The following is a 21064-nucleotide window of genomic DNA, read 5'->3' as shown; positions in this document are numbered from 1 at the left end:
AGGTCTTGGGACACGAAATGGTCTTTATCCTTTGTAATATTCCACTCAACAATAACCCCAGGTTTCCAGAAAAAATACTGAAGTTGTAGGTCCTGTTTCCTAAGTGGCTTAAGGGTTTTATGTGGTTTGTGAAATTCTCCAATTTCCAGTCACATTCACTAAGAAATAAGCAGTATGTACTCAGAGCAGTAATTAGAGCAGAGCAGCAGCCGACAACTTCCATGTTTATTGGCCAGAACATCAACATAGCTACTCACTTATACAAACTAGAAGTAATTTTTAATGCTGCTTCACAGCATGTGTAGCTGTCAAGCCATTAACCAACAGTTCTAGAAAATATTTTGATTTACCTGAGGTTTCACAAAGTAGACTGTAGAATTACATACAGTACATTTGGCATATATGTATCAAAATTCTTGTTGGAGAAATAAATTACAAACAATGTTACAAAACCACTCCAAGCCAACCTTTGTTCAACAAGAACACGTGAGTGAGTTCTAGAGTTTTATTTTTTGTATTGCTCTTACAGTAAGCAAACTATTCAGTTTATACAAAATAAACCTGTAGTTTTATATACTTTAAAAAAATCATCTTTGGCTAAAACAAAGCTCTATTTTTATACATATATTTATATATATACAAACATCAGATATTTTACATGACCACATAGGAACCTGTACACATAGATACAATAGAGAGAACATTAACCAAGTTTCACACTTTACAAAAAAGGAATCCAAGTCAGATTCAAAACCGTCGAACTCTGCCCCCATCACCTATACAGATATGAAAGTAAGTAAACACACATAAGGAATAAACAACTTTGTAATAAAATACTGCCTGCCTTTTTTGATGCAGAGAGGAAGCACTTAATTGGAGAGAAGTGACTTCCCTCAGAGCCTTCAGTACTGTGCACATGTTGATTTATAAGGATATGGTTAAAACAACACTCTTAGGAGAGTCTGAATTTTCCACACACATCAACAGTTCTCTGCAAACTGATTATTCTGAAAACAGTTTCAGTTAGATTTAAATCTCCAACAAATTAACAATTGTCACAAACATTTGTTAAGAACAAGCATGGGCTGGTGCACTGATCCCCCACTGAAATTACCAGGCACTGACTGACAGCAAAGCACGGAAGGTGAGATTTGATCATTGAAAGTAATGCTCAGAAACAAGCACAAAAGATGGAAGACTGCCAGAACTGACATCATCACCCACTCAAGTTGTTCCTTGTAACAGTTTCCAGAGCACTGCCTAAAACAAGGACAATGCACTGTTTGGCAGCACAACAATCCATTCCATAGGTCACATGTACCATACTCCAAAGGGGTCAGTGACAACATCACTGACAAATTATCTGATGGTTTATTAGAAAGAGAAGTCTGTCCCATTAGCTGGAGAGGGAACAAAAAACATGCTGACATTGAAGAAATGGTTACTGGACTCTGAAAAAGAGCCAATTCAATCCAAGTTGAAAGGCAATGCACTTAGGTGAGGGCTATTAAATGAAGTCTAACTACTCAGCAGATGCTCTGACTGAATAAAGACTACAGCAATTCCAATCCTCTGTAGAAAATAAAACCTTGAAAATTAATGAATTCATTAAACAAAAACCCCTGCAACCTCCAGGAATGTTTCTCAGAGAGAAGAAAAAACAAAACATTTTTAGAAATTTGGGATAAACAGCAGTATGTATGAGATGTGTGCGTAAATACACACACACACACACACACACACTTTAGGTATGTTCTAGTAAAACTGGAAACAGTTATAACAGATTTTTTTAAAATAGAACATAATGAATTTCTAATGCACTAAACAATGTGTAAATATAGATGCAATTGCTGTCAAAACATGCCAAGTTGACAAGCTTTTGAAAACTGCCTGTTTTTATGGAAAAGTTTTGTTTCTGGTTATTAACTACGAAGTCACATTTTATGAAACTGTAAAGTCTATTTCTGAATTTTTAAAAGAAAACAATTTTTAAAAGAAAATCACTCCTCGATATTTAGGTTTTTTTAAACAAAACAGACTGTTTATTATGTTGAAGACCTAAACAAAGTACCTTTTCCAGATGTAATTTGGAAAAGAAAAACACAATGGCCTTTGCAGAGGAGCGTTCATGTAAAGTAACATTTACACCACCCTGCACACTGACTGCTCTGAAAACAGATCCTGTTAGATTTACATCTCTAGAAAGTAAACAATTGTCACAAATGGCTGTTAAGAACAAGCTGCAAGATCCACCTCTTCCTGAGCAACAGAATTCAATTACTAGATAAGCAACTTTTGGAATCATTGCTATCATTGCCCTGCCTTATTTTAAAAGAAAAAGACCTCACTTAAAATATGTTCCACAGTCACCAAGATGACCTACCTGTCATTTTCCAGGATTACCTATCAACTGGATTCCAAAGCACTCTTACTTTTTGAGATCACAGTTCAACATCAGCACACACAGAACTTCCAACAAGTGCAGCAAGAGCCATGACTCCCACTCTTGCCCCTGTCTGCACGCACAGAACACCTTTAACTAATAAGAGATAACCCCCTTGAAATGATACTGCCCCATGTGCAGTGTCAAAGCCCTTTCTTTCCTGGCCACTTGGCTTGTGAAGTTCCCTCTGTGTTACTCTGTTAAAGGAGTTCAGAGGAAACTCAGACAAGTAAATACTAACAGTGCACAGGATTTACCAAACTCAGTATTCTGACTCAGATAGCTCCCCATAATCCCACTATATGAATGCAGTGGCTCCAGTCCATCCCTGCAGGTAACACCTGAGCCCTGTAACCATGAAGAAACTTGGTTTGAGTCTACTTGCACTTGGATTTCTTGAACAGCTTCATTAACTGCTTGAATCTTTCTGAAACCTAAGAGAGGACAAAAAAAAAAAAAGACATATCATTAAAGCCCCCAACCTCCACATCTACCACAACAGACTGATCTGACATCAAGTTTTTTTTAAGACCACCACTATTTACTTTGAAGAAATTTTAGTAGAATTTTAGGAGCACCATTAACAAATTAACTGGATCTAGGAAGTCTTCCTGTACCTTTTTTATTTGAAATAGCTTCCAGGTTAATCAAAGACAGCTAGAGCCAACACAGGTGTCCCTACAAGAAGGAGGAAAAATGAAGGCTTCAAAGCCAATTAGCCTTGAATTTGGCACACATAACTGTGAGTAAAATGCAAATGTAAAGACAAAAGCTTATTTTGTACTCCACAAAAAGCACCATTTATTGGCTATTTCCTACCCTCTTGTACAATTGTTGCTTCAGGTATTTTTTGCTCATCATGGAATAATCTGCCTGACAGGGATTTCACAAAACTGGTATGGTGGATCAGAGTAAAAGGCCTTTTTCCTGAACATAGCTACAGCTGAAGTAGTGGCCTCAATCAGCTCTAAGCTACTACATTTTATTGCTGTATACATATTGCTATAGCATACTGATGATCCACCAAACTAACTGGGAAGAGAGGCATAAATGCACAGATAACATTTTATCTAACCAGCCACCCCAACAGCTTCTAAACCTCACAAAAACTCTACAACCATACAACACAATACCCTAAAATCTAAATCCCAATCATGCAGGATTTCCTAATGGAGTCAAATGTGTTTCTCCCTTTCTAGATTTGCAGGATACATATTAAGAGAACAATTCAACCGAAGTATAACGTTAGATGCAAACCTCTGGGAATATTTTTACATTAATTTGGTATCTGCATCCTTTGAAACTTTTACATTAAAAGTGAAAGGAAAAAAAGAAATGCCTTCATTAAAAATGACCTTTCTGCACAATCATGATACTTTTTCTCAGCTCTAAACTGAATTTTTTTTCTAATTTATTAAAGGTGTCCAAAGGCTTCAGGCCTCTCAAAATTGCCTTTCTTTATCTAAGTGCTGATCCAACAATGGAACAATCCTGTTGTACCTGGATTATGAGTGGAGCAGTTCCAATGTAGCAACCAAACAGGTACTTAAGAATCCCCATAATATCCCTATGTGTATTTTTAAGAAGTAACAACTGGCAGAATCTAAGATGCTTTTTTTCAAGAATCTCCCAGAAAAGACATGAGGAAAACAACAGATTTGCAGATGATCTCCAAAGATTTGTAATTGCAAATGTAGGAATACTGCTGGTAGTACATACAAGAATGATCATCACCTACCTGACTTGGGCTTTTGTTCAGCCTAGTGGCCAAGGCAAGAAAGGTTTTGCTTGATGGTCCTTTTCTCTGACATTCCAGTAAAATTTCTCTGTCATCATTTCTACAGCAAAAGTGCATTTTCAAAACATTAATACATATAGTTGTGTAAATGTACACAAACAAAATAATACATACACGTATATATAAAATTCAGAGTATTTCCAAACTATAGAACATGACTTCAAACAGCAGCAACAAATTTGTGGAGGATCCTTTCTTCTACCAGCACAGAGTGACAGAGTCAGTACGAACAAGAGGTAGAGGAGATTACGCTCCCCTACTAGGAAGGGCAGGATTGTTAGAACAGAGCTAGCCCCAAACCAAAGCCAAAGAGTTTTAAGCTTCTAAACCAGATATTTAAACTTGAACTGAAAGGAACTCAAATTCAGAGGTCAGCAGTTCCAGCCTCAGTTTGCATGGCTGAACAGAAGCTTTCACCTAAGGATGTTTGACTTCTCTAAGGGGCTTAATGTAACAAACATACTCAGAGCACATCTACTGCTCACATGAGAATAAAAATCCAGGAGTCTATTCTGAAGTGCGTCACCAATTTCCCGTCTGTCTCATCAATGAATTTAGGCAAAATGTATAGATAGCAATTTTATTTGGCTGAAACCTATCATACTTCAACAAATTGTATATTTTTTCTTCAATTTCAAAGAAAAATGTAATGACTAGTTATTTAAATAAATGTATTAAAAAAAAAAAAATAAAAGTTCAAAGATACACAAAACCTGCAAAACTGAAAACCCGGTCATATTCATACAGCAAATTTTAAGTCTCTTTCTACCTTGTTGATTTGCACATTAAAAAAAATCACATTAGCTTTTGCTGTCTTTTTTCTGTGAAGGAACTGGTTCTCTTTTAAAACGCTACCTAGAAACTCACTATATCTGAACTATAGTTTAGAAAAGTCTATCCTGAAAATTTTAGAAGCCCCTTTATAAAGTGTTCATTGTGTCAAGTTATATAGTAAGAACAGCAAAACCTGCCAACTACAGTTTCTTAAAAACAAGAATACACCACAATAATTTTGCATGCATTATTAACACAGGCAACCATTTCATTTGTCACCCACATCCTGCAAATCAGAATACATTGAGTTGAATGGTTGACTGCTCCATTTCCACAGACTGAGCAGCTCAGGCCCAAAACCAGAAAACTGCTCACTCTCATGCCTTCCCTCAGAGGGGGAAATCTTTAGCTGTTCTTCACCAGTCACCAATGCCTCATAGGAACATCAAGGAACTTCATCCCCTACCAAGCCTGGCTGGAATTTTTGGACAGAAAAAATAAACCGGGCAGGGGAAATAAGAACATAGAGTGGATTACAGTAGGTCTTGTTACCTCAGCACATAAGCTTTCCAAACAAAAACCAAAAGGACTCCTGCTTTGGGTGATGTGGATATGAGATGGACACCAATCTCCTACAGCAATCCTGCATTGATAAAAGCAGGCTCCCTTTCTCCTTTTTAGAGAAGAGTGTAGAGCTACCAAATAACTTTGGTCATTAGCTAAAACCCCTTTTCTTCCTTCTTTTCAGTGTTTCACATAGTTTTAAAAAACCCTAAAGTAATCAAGCAGATTGAATCAGAAATTACCTTGTCCAGGAAACTACTACTTCTCCCTTCTTTTTAATGATGTTTTTGGCATAGAGGCTAGGTGAGGATGGAGATGAAGCCGAGGGAGAAGAGTCTTTATTCTGCTGGTCATTCTTCTTACTGGAACATTGCTTGGGTGATGAATTTTTATCTTCAATCCTGACATTACCTTCATCACTCCCCTCACCTGCTGATTCAGTTCCTTTTCGTTGCCTTTTTGAATTGGAATTCTCTTTGATAGTCTCTTTTTTCCTCTTCTTATTAGTTTTATCATCTATACTTATCTGACACCCTCCACTAGTCTTCGAACAGGGTTTTGTTTCAAGATCACATTCACCTGCTACAGTCTCATCAGAAAGCTCTTCTGTTAGGTCTGCAGATGAATCCAAGCACTCTTCCAGCTCTTCCTTTTTATCACTGACTTCTGAGTTTCCTGTTGAAGTTTCCTGAGTCCTGTTATCTGCTCTGGATTCCACTGTATGACATGAAGCTCCACCAACAATACCATCTGTTATGCATGACTTCTTACTGCATGCAGCAGGAAAAGAATCCTGAGATCTAACATGCATTTCATTTATGTTTTCAGATACTTGCAATTTCTGTGCCTCAGATTGCTCAGAGCCTTTATCTGGGCTTTCAGTGTCATGGCTCTCTTTGTCTGAAGATTTTCTAGAGGTTACAAGCAAGCCAGTAGTTTCTTCTTTTTCAACACTACTGTGTGACTCCTTCAGAGGCTGAGCTAAGGCAGAATTCTGTTCTTGTTCAGTGCTGACATGAGGCAAGTGATCCATGTTAACCACATCTGGTTTGACAGTTCCTTTCACGGTGGCACTCTGGCTGTCCTTTTCTTTTCCCCCCGTTCTCATTTCTCCTTTTCCAGTCCTGGCTGAGGATGCCTGTGCCTCCTTCACTGGAGCCATCTGCTCAGAGGCTGGTGAGGCAGATGGCACTGCCCTTCGGATCTTTACTATGAAATGATCATTGGATTTCTCCATGATCACTGCTTGCATCGGGAGGCTGGGGCGACACTGGAAACCGGGAGCAACAGGCCGACTTGTCCACGATGAGGAACAACTTGATTTACTGCTTGAGTTATCAGATTCTAAAGCCAAATGAATGTCTTGTTCAGTGGCATCCTCCTCTCCAAGAAGTGCATCTTCGCTGTAATGTGCACTAACAACACCCTCTGGAGCTGAGCTGGAATTATTCTCAGGTTTTAGGAAGCTGAGGTGAGCATCGGATTTCAAAGGCGATGGAATGGTTAAGGAAACAGCCAAATCTTCAAGGAGGATAGAAGAAATACAAGACTTATTCTTCTGTAAATTGCATTCATCTTCTTTGCACGAAGCTGAGTTTGTGGAAACCTCAAACATACAGCTCTCATCCAGCACATCTGGATCAACAGGCATCTGAGACCTAGATGCCAGTGAGGGAGCTCTTACAGGTGAAACAATAGTCCAACTAATATCCTCATCCAGTTTGCAATCCATGCATGCCTCCTTTGCACTGATGTCTTGCTCTAGTTCAGCAGTATTATCCCTGTATTTATGACTGTCTAAAAACTGTTTTTCTGGAGTCCTGAATTCAGAGTCATTTCTGTTGATACTGCCACCATTTTTTTCCAACAGATCAGAACCCTGTAATAAGCTTTTGAAAATTTCACCCATTTGAGCATCACTTACTAGATTAAATGTAAGACTGGATGCTTGTTGTTCTGTGAGAAGCTCATAACTAAGTTCAGACTTGTTAGCATCTCTGGACAGCTGGAGACCTTCCTTCTCATATTTAACACCCTTCAGTGGAGTAAGAGTGTTTTGTAAATTATTCTCTTTAGAGAGGTGAACTTTTGTTTGGGAATTTCTTGTGTTATCGATGGAATTAAGACATTTTGTAAGGGCAGTTTTTGGTGCACCTGGCTTATTTTTCTCATGGTGGCAGTTAGATTGTTCATAATCCACAGATTGTTTTGAAATATATTCTTCAGGCTTTTGAGAACCTTCTTTCGGGGACTTTTTTCTAGATCTCTCCACATCATTTTTATGACTGATCTTGTGGTTTTGCTTTCCGACTCTTTCAAACTTCCCTTCCTCGCTCTCATTTTCCACATCACATAGCTTTATTATAATTCTCCTTATCTTTTCAAATAAGTAATCAAGCTGTTCATCTACAAATTTCCACAACTGTTTTTTCATATCTGATACTTGCTGGTCAAAAAGACGGTCCACTATTGCATTCTTTTTAACTTGTTTAAGTTTTGACTCTATAATATCACAGATATTCAATTTTAACGTATCACCTAATGCACACATCTTGGAAAAGTTCAAGTATCTTATTAATGCTGTAAAATTTATGATCCCAGATTCTATAATTCTGTGAAAATGCTGAACTGGGAAGTGTACTTTGAACTTCATATAACTTTTCCTCATCTGTTTTCGTATAGCTCTGAGCATCTGCATGATTTCTTGTATATTTGAAGGTTCAACAATAACATGAACTATTTTTTCAAGACAAGCAATGCTCACAGTTTTGTTTTTCTTCATATTCTTTGAAGATCTGAAGGTCTGATTTTTATGCCTCTCTCTGTTCTTCTGTGTGCTTACTTGCACAGAAACAAATTTTCCATTATCTTCATTGCAGTGCACAGTTTTGCTATTTTGATTCTGTGGGCTGCTGGTTAAATTTCGTGCCTCAGAAGAAGCTTTCGGTCTTGACTTTTTAGTATTTTCAGAGCCTCTCTCTGGTTTAGATCTTTCTTTATCTTCATCACTACTTATGATTTCACCTTCTTCTATTTCATCAGAAGAGATACTCAGCCGAGACTCCATCTCTAAGTGTTCATCAGACATGCTCACTGGCTTTTGATTTTCTTTGTTTACTTCCTTTGACAAGTTCTTTGAGGGACAGATGACAACAGTACTTTCAGGCATTAAATCTATAAAAAGAAAACAGTTTGCTAATCACCACAAAAAATGCAATTTTAAACAGATATTTTCAGAACAACAAGATTCTCTTCTGTAGACTGATTGTTCAGAACTGTTTGAGCTCATGAAGCCTGAGCTATAACGAGTTTGGGTGGTTTGCTTCAGTAGCTTCCAGTTTAATATATTTCTTTGAGCTTTAAAGGGCAAATGAAACTATTTTGAGCAAATTTTGAGCTTTAAGGGGCCTCAACATTTCACCAAACATATGTGAACTATCTCACAAATACATCAATTTGTGTAAGATAAAGGAAAGATAAAAATGTAGCAGTTTTCATTGGTTTTAAATTTCTTTCCATTTACTTTAACAAGTTTTCTGATCACTGCACCAGGTAAATTATAACTCTCACATATTTACATACTAATATTTACATACAATAGTTGGCTTTTCTTTTAACAATTTCAAAACTAAAACAAACTGAGAATAAATGACCCAATAATGGAACCTAAAGAGATCTACATAACACCAGTCACAATTAAGAAATGCATATGTATTATTTTTAGTAAGTTAATACAAAACTCTTATTTCAAGCAGTCTTCTGACAATAGTGACCAACTCCAATTTTAGAGCACTAATATTTAAATTGATACAATCCTGGCTGCAACATTAAATGCTGCCACCACTAACAAAAAGGACCACTGGGACATACACAGCTTAAGAAAACACAATTTGTATTTTTCAGAAAGCAGTCAGAAGTAGTTTCTGCTTTCCATGAGAGGATCTTTTAAGTTTTATGTAGAAAACAAATTAGAATATACACATGCAAATACCTTTGTTGTAAGTCTTCACAAGGCCTTTGCAGGGACTTTCCATCTTCAGTGCTCTAGCCAGGGGACGTATTGGACTGTTCAGTGGGCTGATTGCCTTTGGAATATACCTCAAGTGATTGAGATCAATGCTCAGGATTGAGCTGTCATCATCAACAGAAATTGGGTTAATTAATACTCTCTCTTTAGTTACAGGGCACGTCTCACCACTGAGACAAGATGCTGTTGCAGTACTGTTATCAGCTAGGTCTGGCCCCAGATCACAAGTATTCTGGTCAACTAGTGGTTCCTCCTTATCACTTATCCTAGTTCTGTCCAGTGAATGAGATGTACTTGTATTAACTTCACAGATACTCTTTTCCTCAATGGGATAGTCAACATTTTCTGCAGCCAGGTGATCATCATCCCTCACTACTTCCATTAAAGAGTCTGGTTTTATTTCACTGCTGTCATCTGCAATATCAGAGGACTCCAGGTCACCAGAACTTCTGGCTTCTGAGTCATCTAAACCAGCATTTTGAGAGCCACTTTGATCTGCAGAGCTTTCTGTGTCAGCAGCCAGCCATATTTTATCTTCCTCTTTCTTCTCTGCTGACTCTAGAAGGTCTCCCATACTTGCACTTGCAGGTTCAGGTCCTGCCACTTGTGCTGCTGGTACATAATCATCCTGCATCTCACCCTCTGTCACAGGCAGCTCTTCACACTCTGCCACACTCCCTGTCACCTCCAGGGGCAAACATTCAGGGTGCTTCAGACCTGTCATTGCTGCTGTTTTTACTGAGCCTTCCAATTCAGCTGGATCACAAGTCTCTGCTGCTTCTGAAGGCGTTTCAGAGTCCATCTCATCAGGAACCAGCACCTTTGCTGCTGCTGGCAAGGCTTGGGGCTGTACCTGACCCCCTTCTTCTTCTTCTGGTAAGGTTTCTGAGCTTGGTTCATCAGCTGTGACTGCAGGCACTGCTTCAGCCCGTGCTGGATCTGCTGCTGCTTTCGAGGCTCCATTTCCAGAACTGGCAGCAACAGGCAGTGCTGGTTCCATGCTGCTCTGAGCTGCAGTGTCCAGAACCTGTAGTGCTGAATGACTGTGCCCTGTGGGACCACAGTCAACAGGGTGGGCACAATCTAAGAGCTCTGCTTGCAGTGTGAGCTCTGCACCTCCCTCATCAGTGGCTTTTTGGGAAGGTGTTTTAAGTCCATCCATTGCAGAGAGACATTGCTTTTTATTAGGAGAAAGAGTTAAATTTAGCTTTTCCATAAAGCTAAGTTTTAAGTCTTTGTTTTTTTGCCCAGTGTGATTACCTTTAGTTTTGGGTACCTTATCATCTTTTAAGGTGCCTGCTACTCTGGATGTTTCTTCCAGCTTAGAGGATTTGTTTCTCTCACTTTTTGTACCATGGGTACCTTTCTTGGAGTCTTTTACAGATTGGTGAGAAAATTCTTTTGCGACTTTTTTTTCGTTTCTAAAATGTCTATTTTCATCCTGATCCTCTCTTTCCCTTTTCCTTTTTTCCTCAGTTCTGTGTCTTTCTGATTTGGAATGTGCTGTTTCCCATTCATGTCTGCTGCTGCTTTCCTTCAAGCGTGCATATTTATGCTCTCTGCTGCTGGAATTAGAAGGTGAAGTCCTTCCTTCTCGAGAGCCATGATCATCTGTGCCTCTGTCTCTCTTGCAGTCAGTGTGCTTTACTTTTCTAGACTCTTCTGCACGACATTTATGTGATTCATGAAGACTCTTTGAATGGTCATTCTTGGAGTGTGGACTGCTTCCCCTGCTGGGCCTCCTTGCTTGTTCTTGCAGCTTCTCATTCGGTTTATTTTTTTGGCCAGCATGTTTTTCACCTTTATCATGTGTTTTATTGTCCTTTTTTAATACATTTTGTGATCTCTCATCAGCATACAATTCACCTCTTGCTTGAAATCTGTCTTTACCAGCTGTCTGTTTCTCCCAGGAAGAAACACCCCTTTCTACTCTTCTTTCCACACTTGGACTGCATTTGAGTTTTGTGCTCTGACTTTTTTGTTGCAATTCATTTTTACTAGCCTTCTCTGAGAGGGTTTTCAGCTTCTGTTGAGGATCCACATTCCCCTCCTCGCTGTCCCCATCATTTCCAGTGCTCTGATGTACTTCTCTTTTGTATTTGCTGCCACTTCCCCTGCTGTGCTGTTCATTGCTTTTGGTTTCTTTCCTTTCCTTTCTGCTCTCCTTGGTGGAGGTATGGTCATAGCTCAGTGCACACGTGTGAGTACCATCATTGCAGAGCTCCTCAGGAGGGTACCTTGGCAAAAGTGGAGTGTTCCTTTTCTCAGAGCCACACTTCCCACTGTCCGTGTTGTGAGATGAGTAACTGTGGTATGCATCTTTTGAACAGTCATTCTTCATTCTGTGCTCCATCTTCATGTTGTCACCAAAATCAGAAGGTCTGAATTTGGAATCTTTTGTTTTAGTTGCTCCTGGAAGGTATGTTCTGGTGAAAACGCTTCGATGGTTGGGAAATTCTGACAGCCTGTTTATAAAACAAAAAAAGTTATCTTATTTTTAAGATTTTTAATTTTAAATTTTTGAATTTATTTAAGCATAACTAAAGCTGAACTGCAATGAATCCATGTTTCTGTAAAAATTGTTAACACTTTCAATTTCAAGCTGAAAAAAAGGGTGATATAAAAAGACATTTAATAATTTCCATCAGCTCAGAACAAAAGAATGCAATTGATATAAACATTTTCCAAAAGAAATTCATCTAAAGAAAAATCAAGATTTATGGAAAAATACTGTACTGAGTCTAGTCAACAATCTCAATTCAAATTAGTATTTCATTGTCCAGCAATAAAAAGAGCTCTCCCCCAGGGGAAAAAAAAAAGTTGTTCTTTGCAGCAGTAGTGATTTAAAATAATAATAATTTAAAATCCATCAATAAGGAAATAAACTATATGTGGGAGTTTTTGCAAGCTCCAGAAAACAAGTACACATTATAGATAGATAACCATAGATAACCAAGCCTCATCAAGGCCACATGCTACTGCTGAGAAGTCATCATATTAAAAATAACTTTAAGAAATCAAATTAGAAAGGGTATACATGCGTGATTAATGTAATTGTATCCAGCTGTGGTTTTCTGGTTTTGTGGTTTTATATTTGAGGGGTTTTTTTTGAGCTAAACACTGACAATTCTTTGAGAGATACTAACTTTGAAATAATCTTTACACATAGATGCATTGCTTAAGAAAAGCTAATTTACTATAAACCATGCAGCAGACAAGGCATGTTTCTAAGCTCTCAAGGCGCCAATTTTCCACGATGGATGCTTCCAAAATATCTAGATGAAATACCTTGTTCACAAACTTTCAGCACCATCAGATGATATTGAAATGGAGCTTGTAAAGTATATAAAGTGGTCAAATATTCAAAAGAAAAAGTTGTTTTTCAAAGAATTTAATTTTAAATTCACTGCCCTCAAAGGTGTGAAAATGACAGCTGTTGTGTGAAAGCTGATGAGCTGAAAGAACTACACATGTCAAAAACCTCTTGATCTCCATCACACTGTGCCCAGTAATTCTCTGTATTTAGCAAAGAAACCTGCATAGTTTATATGCAAATAGCCTTTAGCATGGGGACCTCAAAGGAAACTTCTTTACAAAATGTTTTGGTGCAGGAAAATATCAAATGGTCAAACCAAAATACAAACAAACCAATGATGTGTGACCCAAGTGACAAGGAGGTAACCTTCTGACACGTCGGCATCCTGAATCCCAAATCCCTGCTCTGGCTTTACATGGTTCAGAAACCTTACTGTCAGCTGCTCTCCCATCCACACTTCACTGTTTCAACTCCTGCCAGTAACATCAGTGGTACACAGAAATAATTCTCTTTTTGTTATCCCTCACCAGTTGAGACAGGATTTCATATCTTGCCAGGAAAACACGATATAATTCATTTCTTCTCAGTTGTTGTCTGAGAAGTTCCACGGAATTCATGTCTGAGGCCATAAACCAGACACAATTCAGCTTCAAAACTAGTAAGATAATGCTTTCAAACATGTGAGATAGTTAGATAACCCACAAGGAATAGTGGGTTGCAAACAAAAATTCATGCAAATGGTCACCATGTGGACTCCTTCTTTTCTTAAGTAGAAACCCAAGACCTCATCAGGCAAAGGAGAGCTGTATTTCCTCTGATTCTACTGGTTCTAAACCCCACGATAATTTACTAATTTTTTTCATTAATTTTTCTTGAAATGCACACAAAAATTCCTAACAAGTATATAAACATGATCAGACCACAAGCATGTTTTCAGTTCTACTGTCTATTTGTACCTTTGATGCAGATGACTGATTTCTTCATCCTTACGGTTAATTTCCACTCTTGCTGTTTTGATAAGGGCTGAAATATTCTTTTTGAGAGCCTGGTTCTCATTCTGTAGAATGATATTCTATTTTAAATATATATAAAAGAGACAGCAAGAGAGAGAGGGAGAGAAAAAAAATCAAGAATTAGCTTGGATATCCAACCATGTAATGAAAAACAGTGCAAGACAATCACTAGGAAAATGTCCCATTGTTGGCAAAGTGACAGTAAAACATATGTAAAATCTTTCAAAGAAATCAGAATTACTCAGATCCAAAATAGTATGAGGCTTTTTTTGTTTTTGAAATTTTACTCACATTTATGCTTCTGTTTGTGGTCTTGGTAATTATTTATTAACAAGAAATATGCTTGAAATGCGTACAGTTTCAAGCATACAATTTAGTAAAATTGAAATATGCTATAAAACAAGTGAGCTAAAAAATTATAATCCACCTCTTTGCTTCATTCATTTACACATTTATTTCTTTCTTGGTCACTGCATCAAATGAGAGATGTAGCTCTCAAGCACTTTCAGAGAAAGAGGGTAACTGTATCTCTTTTAAAGTATCAAAACCAACTTTGGGCACTTTATCATTCTAACATTTCTAGGGATGATATTCTAGAATCCTGCCAACCCTAGAAATAGTCCCTTCTCTTGATAATTGTCCTCAGCAAAGCCTGCTCAGAAAGGCAGACAAGTTTTGCAGAAAACAATACAGAAGTGTCACAGGGCAGCAGCTGCTTACCACTGCAGACTTAGAACCTTTGGGAGTTATGTGCAATATGCAGCAGAGCACACTGCAGAATTGCCCCAAATAATCCTCTCTGCAGAATGGCACAGCAAGGGAACACCAGCTGCAGCTGAAGAGCAGCTCAGACTAATCAGAATGGCTCTAGGCTCAAAGCAACACAGACATCTGCTTCCAGTGCTGATGACAGCTCAGGTGCCTCTACAGCCCTGTCCATGGAGCATTAAAAAAAACAAGAGTACTGGATACCTTTCTGATAACTATTCATTTGACACATTTACTTTCTAATCAGGAAGACAGAAGATAGCTTTTAACCAAATAAAGTCTAATGCACACAACATTGTGAAACAATAATTTACCTACTGATCTTGTCAGTAGGCTATCCCCCCCAACCATCCTAGGTAGAAAAAGGTCATAACATCCACAGGGATGCTTTACAAACCATCCATGCAATGGATCAAGTCTAGAAAGCATATGAAATTGCTTTCTCAAAGCAATATTCAATTTACTTTGCATGATCTTGACAATATTTCCTTTTGAACTACAATACCTGTGCCTGTATTTCTTTAAATTTCTTCATCAACTCTTTAATTTGCTGCTGACATTTTCCATATTCTGCCTGCAACTGTCAAAAAGAGAAGAATTCAGAGCACAGAAATGGACTTAATTATACAGAAGAGTTACTTCTCAAGATCTATAGTCAGTTAACACATTAATGTATGTTACAAACCTCTGCTTTTCCCCCAAAGGAACATATGAAAGCCATATTGAAACAAAAGGCTCCAATATGCTCTGACTGGTATGCAGATCTCTAAAACACCACAAACACTCAGCTAAGAGGAAATCTAGGTGTGCCTGCCTCACAGTAATAGGTGAAGAATAACAGGAAGCCATATGATTGTGAAATTAAAGACACAACTGCCAAGGAGCAGGAGTTCTGAGAGCCAAATGGATGGGGACTCTCTTGACAGATCTCATGTAAGATAAAACAGGTAAGGAAAAACACAACAAAAAGTTACTACAACAAACTTGGGCTGCAAAAATAGACTGCAAAGGACACGATCCTGCTGAGATCACAAAGTTAAGTGAAATAAATTTGGCATGAGCTCTTCTTTAGAGGTAGATAGTGACAAAGTTTTCACAGGAGAATGGACAACTTCCAGTCAACAACTTTCAAACTTGCAAAGTGATATTTTCATTACTCAGTGAAGTCCTGGAGGTTTCACTCCTACTTATTCTGTAACATTTGTTAATGCCTGTCCATTTCATGCCATTTAAATGTGTCTTACAGGCCAGGATTGGTGACGCTACTTAATGAGCATTGTCTCGATTTGCTAGAAGCAGTTACCTGCTGCATGGCCACCCTCAGTCTCAAGGACAGAACTTAACAACATGTAAAATAGATCACAGATTTATCAGCTTTACTCTGGTAAAACTTGTTGGGAGAAATGTCAAGATTTTAGCTTTGTATCAGATGTCTGACCAGATTGCTGACTACAGGGAAATTCCAATACATTTTCCCATAACACAGCTGATAAATGAACTGCATGCAAAGGATGAGAAATGGGAACAGATCATGTGACAGTCACTTGAACTTGTTGTTCTAAGAGGTTATTAGCACACTCCTGTTTTTACTTACTTAAAAAGAGCCTATTTTTCCTACAATGTGAGCATGCTGACATTTTCTGTACTTTACTTCTCACACAAGGAAATTAGGAACAAAATCCCCCCCCAAAACATCAGGAGTTTTTTTCCCCATATTAATACATACCTCATCATAGGATGCTTTCTTTGCAGTCCCTTCTTCAATTAATATCTCATCAAATAAATTTAAGCTGCTTCTAGATGGTGTAGTATTGGGAGCAAAATTGTCTATATAAAGAAAAGCAATTACATGAGAAAAAAGGTATTTTTCTAACCATCTTGCATTTTGTACACAGTTCTATACTGTCTGTGCATTTTGGTTTTACTTCTTTTACTTACAAGGTAACAACACACAAAGTAATTATTACATGCTCATATCATACCATGTTGCAATAAGGCACAGAGATATCTTGAAATAGCCATCTCTAAGTGAAATGAAAGTGAAACAAAAAAACCCCAAACAATCAAAACCAACTGACAAGCCAACATCCAAATTATTTAATTATAGTGTTTTTTCCTTAAATCAGCCTGGGTGTCCTGTTCACCAAATACACTTCACTGAGAGGACCTGGCTTATGACACCCCTGAAATACAGATGCATTTGCAGACAAATAAATGAAGTCTGCTATCAAAGCTGTGCTTTCATTCTGTGGACAATACCATAATGCAAAAAGTATTATTAACACAATGCAAGCAGATGTATAAATAATATCTTATCTGTACAGAGCAAAGATCTCACCAGCCCTGTCCGCAAATTTAAAAACCCAAGGTCACTGAAAACTGGACTATTTAAAATGTTTCTACTGCATTGCTATTGCTCCTTGTGTCTTTAATGTTTACTAAACAATGCGTCTCCATATAAGAAATATGAACTGAAGAAATACAAAATGCAAAATAGATGTATAGATGCTTTATGTCTGTAGGATATAGTACAGTTCTTCATACAAATTCAATGGTCTTACAGCAGTAATATCAGGAGAGAAATAATTGCTTAAATAGTAGAAACAGCATTTCACTAAACAGTACACTAAGGCTCACAAAAAAGTGCTGAATCCATTTATTTTTCACTTTCAAAGAGGTTAAAAGAAGAAATTAATTTACATTAGCATGTTGTAGGCACAGGTTAGTGGTGATTGGGAGTGGGGCTGTGGCTGAGCCTCACCCCCAGTGGGCACAGCTGTGGGCAGCACTGACAGCAGTGAGCCAGGGAGTGCCCAGGGGCACCGACCAACACCAAAGGAACAGAGGGCACTCAGGTGCAATGCAGCAACATGACGGGTGTAAAAGGTTGGGCTAAAGAACAAGAAAGGTAGATGCCTGAAGCCTTCTATGTGATATGAGGTTATCCTGTATGGGAAAATGCTTAAAGCCTTCTGAAATTGTATTGTGATACTTTGTGTATCCTGGCTGTCTGAACTTCAGCCCGTGCTGCAACAGCACATCAAATTATTTGGACAGTAACAAAAGGTTTAAAGGATACCCTGAATTTACTGTATCACACTGAAAGAATGTTTTGGATCTCTCACTGGGGATTTAGTGATCAGTGACTGCTGGATCTGATCCTGAAGCTTACAAAAACACAAAATAGGGGTATTTTTTCCAAGGTAAAACACCCTACTATCAAGGCACAGATAAAATAGCTAAGGTTTTCAGCACCCCTATACATGCTCAAGTATCTTCAAATAGCCAATATTAGGAAAAAGGTCTTTAATTCAGCAAACAGATTTAAGCATTCTCTGCTGCATTTATACAGCCTAAGATATTTGTCTTGAATTTAAACAAGTTGCTTGCTGAAGCATAGGTTGTACCAGCTAAATGTGAACTTAAAACTAAATATGTTTTACTTGAAATCAGCTCAAGAAGCAGAGACTCTGTAATGTGCCAAGCAGAGCAGTGAGACACCATTAACCTACCAGAAACCGACAAACTGCTGTCCAAGCCATCATAAATATCCACAGAGCTCTCATCTCCTTCCCTGAAGGGGGAAGTTTCAGCTAAAGCAATGGAAAAAAAAAAAAAAGCTAAAGTAGTCATTTGGTAAACTGCAAACTCTACCTTTCCCATAAAGTAAGCACAGCTGTGATTCTATACCAGTAGAAAATAGTAGAGGTTATAGTACAGACCAGTAAAAGGGGAATTTTATCAAGGAAACTACTGCTACTGTGGAGAAAAGATCAGCCACCAGGGAGTAAATTGTAAGATCAGCTTGTAAATACTACAAGAACTGTGCATAAAGCCAACTATATGGCAAATATATTTTAAAATGACAAATTAAGTAAAATTGATCTAATTTTGAAACTCTTTTCTTAGAATACACTAAATACAAAACATATAGAATCCAAAAATAAAAATAAAAGATTCAGTATGATAAAACCACTACTGTTAAAGAAAATATTTCTTGCTAAAGAGAAAGCATCGTAGCAGTCTATATCAGAATACCACCAATTTTAGTCTTTAGTATTGCCATCTACTAACACACTAACTGATTCTGTAAATGTATTTTAATCTAAATCATCTTAGTTTCGCTTCATGTCTTTTTGCAGTGCCTCTTATCACTCTCACGTCCTCTATGTAGACCTCTCAATTTCTGCAACAAATATTATTTCTATAAAGAAAAGCATCAATATCCACAGTCCTTCTGAGGCTGGGAATCTCCCAAATATGTGTTAAATCAACCAGCTGTGGAGCTGGAAATAAAGAGTACCTTGATTATGGGTACTGTGGCAGTTTCTGTGATTACCCTGGGTAAAGGTAATGGCAAACCTTACCCATACTTATGGGTACTGTGGCAGTTGGGAGCACATTGGCTCTTACAAACAGCAAACAAGGGAGCAGTGCCCCACACCGTTCAAATGCAAGCTTCATGAAGATACAGCTGAAGGTTAAATTAGACACTGTGAAAGACAGGGGAGAGACCAGTTCCAGACCCCTTCAAAACATTCCAGAAATCCAAAGTACACAGGTAGAGTTTCACATACAAACTTACTAATGGGATAGGGCTTGCATGATATTGTACCACAACCATTTAATTACATTTGAAGCTCATCAGTATTTGTCACAACTTCAATTTTGTTTTCTAAGTTATTTCTAGACCTACTTATTTGCATAAGCCTGCTTTAATTAATTCCCCAGGAGCCAGAAAGTAATCTAACACTTCTCACCACTGTAGCGGATATCGTACAGTCCCAGTCCATCCTCATCTGCTGCCATGGTACAAACTCCCTATGGCTTCCCCATCTAGGAGCAAAACATCACAGCAAAGGGAACCGATTAATCGACAACTTCAGAACAGCAACATAAAGCAGCACCATCTTGGTGTACATAAATTACACCTGTGCTACATGTGGCCCTTGCTCTTCAATAAAATCTATCACTAGAGTAGGAAAACTCTTGGATCAAGGCAACAAGAAACGTAAAAAATTATCTGTTACTTGAATGAGCATCCTGAAGATGTTTAACTCTCACTTATTGATCCGACAAAGAAATTTCGATATGAAAATTAGCACTGCATGCTATGAACAGTTTATCCCAACGTGCAGCTTACCCAGTTAAAATAAACTGATTTGATATTTCCGATTTCTTCCCTACCGACCATTTAAAAGCAAATCCCCGTTGTGTGGTACCACCAGTCAGACCAGCACCGGGCTGGGGGGCTGGCAGGGGGGAAGGCAGAGGCGCCCAGCAGCGCTGAGCAGCCCCCAGCCCGTTCAGAGGCAGCCGCTCTTCCCCTCGCCCTCCCCGCACACGCGGGAAGGAAGGGGCTCCCGCCCGCCCCAGTTCCTGCCGCGGCGGAAGAGCTCGGGACCTCTCGGGGGTCTCAGTGCAGGAGCAGCCCCGGCGGCGGCTCCCGCGGGGCGGGCAGGCTGTGCCCGGGGCGGGCAGGCTGTGCCCGGGGCGGGCAGGCTGTGCCCGGGGCAGCCGAGCCGTGCCCGGGGCAGCCGAGCCGTGCCGAGCCGTGCAGGCTGTGCCCGCGGGTGCGGTGCGCGCGCAGGGCCGGGAGCGCTCACCGGCCGCCGCCGCTGTGCCGCAGGCCGGGAGCGGGGGGCGGGGCCAGCGCCGCGCCAGCCAACGGCCGCAGCCGCACGGCGCATCCGCCGCCGTGACGTCAAAAAACCCCGCCCCCAGCCCGGAGCAGTTGGCGCCAAAGTGAGGCGCGCGGGGCGACCGCGCCCCACCCCCTCGGCCGTGGCCCCGCCCCCTCGCCCCTTCCCGGCCGCGGGCCCCATCCCGGCCCGACCCCGAGCGCGGGAAATCGCGCGCTGCTCCCGGCGGGACGAGCCGGGAGCCTGCCGCCTGCTCCGGCCCGCAGCTCACGGCAATCACTGGTCACGCAGGCCTGGGCCGCGGCCGCTAGAGGCTGCCCGGGGCTGTGCCGTACGGCACACACGAGCTTACCTGGTGTCGTTCCGCGCTGCTGCGGCGGTGCTCCCGGGAAGACCAAGGTTTAATGCCGGCGGCTGCTGCTGTCGGCGATCTCGCTGGCAAACCCCTGCAGGGACATCGTTACCGCCCGACAGGCGCGCTCGGCCTCCGCGAGCGGCCGCCGCCGGGGGCGTAACGCTCCTGCCGCCCGAGCCGGGGCCACCCGCTGCCGCGTCCGTCACCGCCCGCCCTCGGCCGCCTCCCCGACGCAGATTTAAAGGGCTCGCGGGCAGGCGAGTCCAGCGGCAGCAGCGGCAGATGGCTCTCCGGGGAGCAGAGAGCGGGGGAAGCCGAGGGCGCGGCAAACGCAGCCCCCCACGCGCGGCGTTCCGGCGCTCTG

The 21064-nt window shown here is 40.1% G+C and overlaps 1 protein-coding gene across 2 annotated transcripts; it reads right to left on the bottom strand.

Moving 5' to 3' along the window:
• Positions 1 to 222: 222 nt before the first annotated feature.
• On the bottom strand, positions 223 to 20755 carry CASP8AP2 (caspase 8 associated protein 2). Of its 2 annotated transcripts, XM_058801268.1 has the most exons (10): positions 20698 to 20755; positions 19464 to 19539; positions 18216 to 18296; positions 16430 to 16530; positions 15209 to 15283; positions 13879 to 13994; positions 9571 to 12071; positions 5822 to 8753; positions 4182 to 4281; positions 223 to 2877 (listed from the first exon to the last, which is right to left on the bottom strand). In XM_058801268.1, exons 2-10 carry the CDS (start codon positions 19510 to 19512, stop codon positions 2821 to 2823), a joined length of 6012 nt encoding a protein of 2003 aa, XP_058657251.1. In that variant the 5' UTR covers positions 19513 to 19539; positions 20698 to 20755; the 3' UTR covers positions 223 to 2820. The 2 variants fall into 2 exon arrangements, with proteins under 2 accessions (XP_058657251.1, XP_058657250.1); XM_058801267.1 differs by lacking the exon at positions 20698 to 20755 and having other exon boundaries at positions 19455 to 19519.
• Positions 20756 to 21064: the final 309 nt, after the last annotated feature.

The sequence above is a fragment of the Ammospiza caudacuta genome, chromosome 3 (genome assembly GCF_027887145.1).
Source record: "Ammospiza caudacuta isolate bAmmCau1 chromosome 3, bAmmCau1.pri, whole genome shotgun sequence".
Lineage (NCBI taxonomy): Eukaryota > Metazoa > Chordata > Aves > Passeriformes > Passerellidae > Ammospiza > Ammospiza caudacuta.
The sequence above is the reverse complement of the archived record's forward strand: the minus strand, read 5'-3'. Positions and strand labels throughout refer to the sequence as shown.